General features: G+C 55.6%; 1 protein-coding gene across 1 annotated transcript in view; it reads left to right on the top strand.

The window, feature by feature from the left end:
• Positions 1-5642, top strand: part of MNT (MAX network transcriptional repressor) — a 12265-nt gene extending 6623 nt beyond the window's left edge. The window contains exons 6-7 of the mRNA XM_005858336.2: positions 3921-4113; positions 4281-5642. Coding sequence (XP_005858398.1) covers positions 3921-4113; positions 4281-5038 — 951 coding nt within the window. The 3' untranslated portion in view covers positions 5039-5642. The remainder of the gene's footprint in view (positions 1-3920; positions 4114-4280) is intronic.
• Positions 5643-5658: the final 16 nt, after the last annotated feature.

A 5658-nucleotide genomic window follows, 5' to 3' on the forward strand; every position in this document is an offset into this window, starting at 1 on the left:
GCACCGTACCCCGGAGGCTTGTTTCTGGGATGTTTTTGCAGAATTTGGGCTTGAATGTAAGCTACTGGTCTTTCAGCCATGTAGCCTGGGAGCACATCCCTGTTCAAATGCTGTGTGTGTGTGTGTGTGGATACCAGTTTCTTCTCCTGTACTCTGGTGACGCAAAATAGGAAAAAAGTGTCTTCATGGGAATGTTAGGAGGATTGGCCTTCTATAAGTATTAATAGCAATTACTGAGAAATGGGAATGTTCCTCTGTATAAACACATACTTAGGGAAGGCAGTCTTGCTGGCATGACGTGTGGGTTTGAAAGTACATCGTAGAGATTCAGTGGAACCAGCAAAATCGGGATATTTGCTTGGGCTGAATGGGAAGCAATTTGGGTGCAGGCTGTCCATAGAGATACTTGTCCCGGGGCTGGCAGTGGGAGCAGAAACTTATAAGGCTGTCTAAACCCTCAACTTCACTCTTATTTATTCATTCAAGCACTACGGACAGTCCTGTGTCTGATTCTGAGGATAAAGCAGGGAGCAAAGAAAAAAGTATGGGTCTCTGTCCTCCTGGGTTTGGTCTTGTGTTAGGTTATAAACAATTAAACCAGAGGACGGTGCCGGAGGGCGTAGTAAGAACAGGATTGCAGGATTTGTTCTGGGTGGGGAGCTGTTGCTGAGGACAGAGCATTTGACTTGGGACCTGAAGGTCTCAGGCTGACCTAAGCAAAGCAGAGGGCAGAGAGCACAACAGGCCGAAGTTTCTCCAGCAAGAGGACTGCCATGCAGAGATGGGAGGCAGCAGGGTGCGCGAAGGGAGCTGAGAGAGAAAACTGGAGAGGCCACGTAGGTAGGCCGTGTACACCGAGGGCGTCGGTGGTGTGTGAGGCAGGAAGCTGTGGGAAGATTAGTCCCCGGCCAGACCCGGAGTAGCTTGGAGGTGCTAAAGTATTTGAAAAATGACAGTTAAGTGGACAGAGACAGGAAGAGGAGGAGTAGGCAGGCCCCAAACCACACATCCAGGTAGTCTTAGAAACAGCAATGATGAGAAAGAATAGATCAGTTGCCTCCTGCACGCCCCCTACTGGGGATCGAGCCCGCAACCCAGGCATGTGCCCTGACCAGGAATCCAAACCTGTGACCTCCTGGTTCACGGGTTGAGGCTCAACCACTGAGCAACACCAGCTGGACACACACTGCTTCATTTTAAACCCATTTCCTTTCTATCTCTCTCCCCCTCTCTCTCTGAAGTCAATTTAAAAAATATTAAAATGAAGCAGACTAAAGTTATACCCTGGGGAAACTTTCAGGGGCTTCTAGGCCTGTGGGGAACTGGGCTGGGTGAGAAAAGGAGGGGTGGGCCCCTGATCTCTCTCCCTGCGCCAGAAGTCTACCTCTCCTGCTAGCACAGTGGTTCTCAACCTTCTGGCCCTTTAAATACAGTTCCTCATGTTGTGACCCAACCATAAAATTATTTTCGTTGCTACTTCATAACTGTAATGCTGCTACGGTTATGAATCGTAATGTAAATATCTGATATGCAGGATGGTCTTAGGCGACCCCTGTGAAAGGGTCGTTCGACTGCCAAAGGGGTCGCGACCCACAGGTTGAGAACCGCCGTGCTAGCAGGTAGAGTTCAGGATGGCCACTTGCAGCCCGCAGCAGCCAGGTTGGAGTGAGGGTTGACTCACCACAGGTCCTGTCATTTATGTGGCCTCAACTGATGTCATGTCTAGCAGTGGCCTCTTTGGGTGAGAAGCCAGATAGGTGTGTGTGGGTAAGAGGAAGGGGTCTTTCTGGCAGAAATATGGGGAGAAGCAGGTTAATCTCAAAGCCAAGAAGATAGAGGGGGCTGTGTGGCCTGGGACGGCTACGGAAGTGAAAAGCTACCAGGTTTCGGGCTGCTACCGAGCATGGCTGTATCTGGGCTTTGTGTTGCAGGCATGAATGATTTGAGGTATCTCACTGGTGAGGTAAGGAATTAAGGTCTGTAGGAGGGAGTGTGGGGAAGTTGGGCCTAGTTGGTGGTAGAGTTGAAGACATTGCCATGCCCAAGAGGGGCAGGTGAACAGTGAAGAGAGGCTGCCCTGAGGAAATGAAATCGAGAAACTCAAATCTAATGGGTGACTGTGATTCTCCTGAGATGAAGGGAGAGGCAGGGTAGAGGTGGGAGCTCACACACTCCCATCCTCAGATTCTTCCCCTGCGGCCAAGTGAGACACTGTCCACAGCTCTGTCCTGGGTGGTGGAGCCAGGGGATATGCGCTAACTACAGAGAGTCCTTGCCTTCTCACAGGGTCAGACAGGACAGTGTGTATGCGGTGGAAAACTAAACATGAAATATTTTGTGATGTGAGTCATTGTCTGATTAAGTGTACCCTGACAGTTTCATTAAATGCTCAGGTATGTGGTGTTTGTCAGGAGGATGTACTGTTGAGGGCCGTGGAGGAGATGGGGCCCAAGTGTGGTCTTGGAGCACGAGCAGATAAGACTGAGAAGGGAGGAGCCACATGTGAGCATCAGGATACATGAGGTTGGGAGAGGCAAACCAAGACCAAGTGGTGAGTTTGGTCTGTGAAGAGCCAGTGAGCTCTGCACTGCCGTGACTGGCAAGCCTTGAAAGCTAGAAGCTCAAGAGCAGTTCGGGTAAGAGACCCGGGAGATAGCAGGGCAGGACTATCTGTGTCATCTGGTTGACCCAGCAGCCATGACATGCGTGGGCCGAGGAGAAGCCAGCAACAGGGAGGCCTGTGAAACTTAGGTTGGTTTAATGGTTTCAGAGTCAGGAGGTCATGGAGGATGGCTGAGACTCGGAGTGGAAGGCAGCCAAGAAATAGGACATGAGCTGGCATTTTGGAGCTGCTATTAAGCCTCATGCAAAGGGAAACTGGAGACCCTTCTGATAGGGAGCAGTGCCACAGTCTGAGAGACGGGGCATCCAGCCCCTATGTGAGGGGTCAGCCTAAGGGGCATATGGTCGCCTGTGGCCCTGGAGAACTTGAAGCAGAGATGGCACCTTGCATAAGGGTGTTCTTAGCGAAGTGGGTGACATCAGCTTCTCGGGTGAGAGTGACCCGGAACCTGTGGGAAAGACAGAAGCCTCTCCAGGGGTGCTCAGTCAAGTCAGCGATGCTGCCCAGCACCCCGAGAGCCATTTCTCATTGGTCATTGCAACTCAGGTACAGGTGTTAGAGGAGGAGCACAATCCAGGGCTGAGGGTGGTTCAGCAGCCTGGGGAGTCTAGGGGCTGTGAGCAGTGTGAAAACAGAGGCTCAGGGAGTAACCTAGGAGGTCAGAGAGGAGGTGCAGAGCCAGCAGCCGCTGGGGGCCAGATAGAAGCAGATCAAGGAGATGAAATGTGGGGGTTTTACAAAGCCTAGTGGGTCATCCTCTAAGAACACTGAAGTAGACTAGTGAATGATGAGGTGGAGAAAAGGGCTGACCCATTTGGGGTTCTATGGGGAATGGGTTCCAAGGAGGGTAGCTACCGGCATCAGTGGGTGACATAATGGTATGAATGGTGGTATGTATAGGCCTTGGGCAATACCCGAGACATCTGTGACACCTTTTGTCATCTGCAGAATGGAGGGAGGTGCTGCCAGGAGGGTGGATGGTGCTAGAGGCAGCGAAGCCCTTCAGGACAGAGTTGATGTGGAGAAGGGGAAGTCGCTGACCTGGATCTGTGCTTTCTCTTAATGACACCTGCCGGAGAGCCCACAGTCCTGGGACACTGGGCCTCACTGGGCAGAGGATGGCCCAGGAGGCAGGTGTGGTCTCCAGCAGCCCCCATCAGCCCCCTAGTCACTGCAGACCTGCCCCTGTGGACCAGGTGATCTGGAAGCAAGGGTGGCTGTGGGGGGACGTTCGAGATACTGTGGGCCCCAAGGTTGCTGCTCAGGGTATCCTGCTTTTCCTTGCCCTGCTCTCCAGTCCCTGAAGAGGAAGGAGAAGGAATATGAGCATGAGATGGAGCGGCTGGCGCGGGAGAAGATCGCCACGCAGCAGCGGTTAGCGGAGCTCAAACATGAGCTGAGCCAGTGGATGGACGTGCTAGAGATTGACCGTGTGCTCCGACAGACAGGCCAGCCCGAGGACGACCAGGCTTCCACCTCTACTGCCTCTGGTGAGCCCCACCTCTCAGATGTCAGGCTCCCTGGCCAGGCATTTGCCTGCTGGAAAAGATGCCCTCCCATCCCAGCCCCATGATGTCCCCAGGCCCCAGGGGCATCTGTTTCTTCAGCCTTGTGTTTCCAAGCCCTCTGACTTGTCCCTGTCCTCGTGTCCCCACAGAGGGCGAGGACAACATAGATGAGGATATGGAGGAGGACCAGGCCGGCCTGGGCCTACCCAAGCTGAGCCATCGCCCCCACCCGGAGCTGCCGAAGCCACCGCCCAGCACCGCCCCTGTGCCTCTGCCTCCCCACCCACACGCCCACTCCCAGCCTGTGGCCCTGTCTCCAGCCCATCTGCCTGGGCAGCAGCAGCCACCACAGCAGAAGACACCTCTGCCGGCTCCTCCTCCCCCACCAGCTGCCCCTGCCCAGACGCTGGTACCAGCTCCAGCCCATTTGATGGCTGCATCTGGGGGAGGCTCCACGGTCATCGCCCACACAGCCACCACCCACGCCTCAGTCATCCAGACTGTGAACCACGTTCTCCAGGGGCCAGGCGGCAAGCACATCGCCCACATTGCCCCCTCAGCCCCCAGCCCTGCTGTGCAGCTGGCACCTGCCACACCCCCTATTGGCCACATCACAGTGCACCCTGCCACCCTTAACCACGTGGCCCACCTTGGCTCCCAGCTTCCCCTGTACCCACAGCCTGTGGCAGTGAGCCAGCCCGTGGCGGTGAGCCACATTGCCCACACCCTCTCGCACCAGCAAGTGAATGGCACAGCTGGGCTGGGGCCCCCCACCACCGTCATGGCAAAGCCAGCCGTGGGGGCTCAGGTGGTGCACCACCCCCAGCTGGTGGGCCAGACAGTGCTCAACCCTGTGACCATGGTCACCATGCCCTCCTTCCCGGTCAGCACACTCAAGCTGGCTTGAGGATGAGGCCACTCAGGCCCCCAGTGGGGGCAAGAAGGGGAACCTGTCCCCACACTCTCCCACCAGCTCCACACATTCCAGTCCGGCCCAGGCCCACCCCACCCACACCCACCCCCAGGCCTCCTAGGGGAAGGGGGTGCAGAGACTCTGAGCCAGGGGAGGGAGGGGCCACCCCAGGGAGCTGGGCACAGGGCAGGGGGTTAGTTCACTGCACTAGGACTTGATAAAGTGATGAGAGACGCTCTGGTGGACGTGCTGCCGATTCAGCCTGGTGCTGTTCCTGCCTCCCCATCCTGTCCCCTGAAACAGTTTGATGTGGATGTCATGTTCTCTGCCTTCTCCCTCCCCTGCTGCCTTCCTGTGCTGCTGCTGCTATTGCTCTGTCTGGTGATGTGGCTGAGGATCTGGGCCCTCCCTCCTGAGCCTCAGCCTCTCTTCCCAGGCCTATGGAGGGGAAAGAGGAGGAACTGAACTGAAGCAACTTGGCTCAGAAAGTTGGGGGGCACTGTGGGCCCTATTCTGAGTACAGGTGAGAAGTCCTAGGAAGTGGCTGGTCTGGAGTCCTACGCAGACAGGTGGGTGCCCCAGCCTGGGGCGCGCCAACCCAGTTGCAGTCACTG

Source organism: Myotis brandtii, unplaced genomic scaffold (assembly GCF_000412655.1).
Source record: "Myotis brandtii unplaced genomic scaffold, ASM41265v1 scaffold1167, whole genome shotgun sequence".
Taxonomy (NCBI): Eukaryota; Metazoa; Chordata; class Mammalia; order Chiroptera; family Vespertilionidae; genus Myotis; species Myotis brandtii.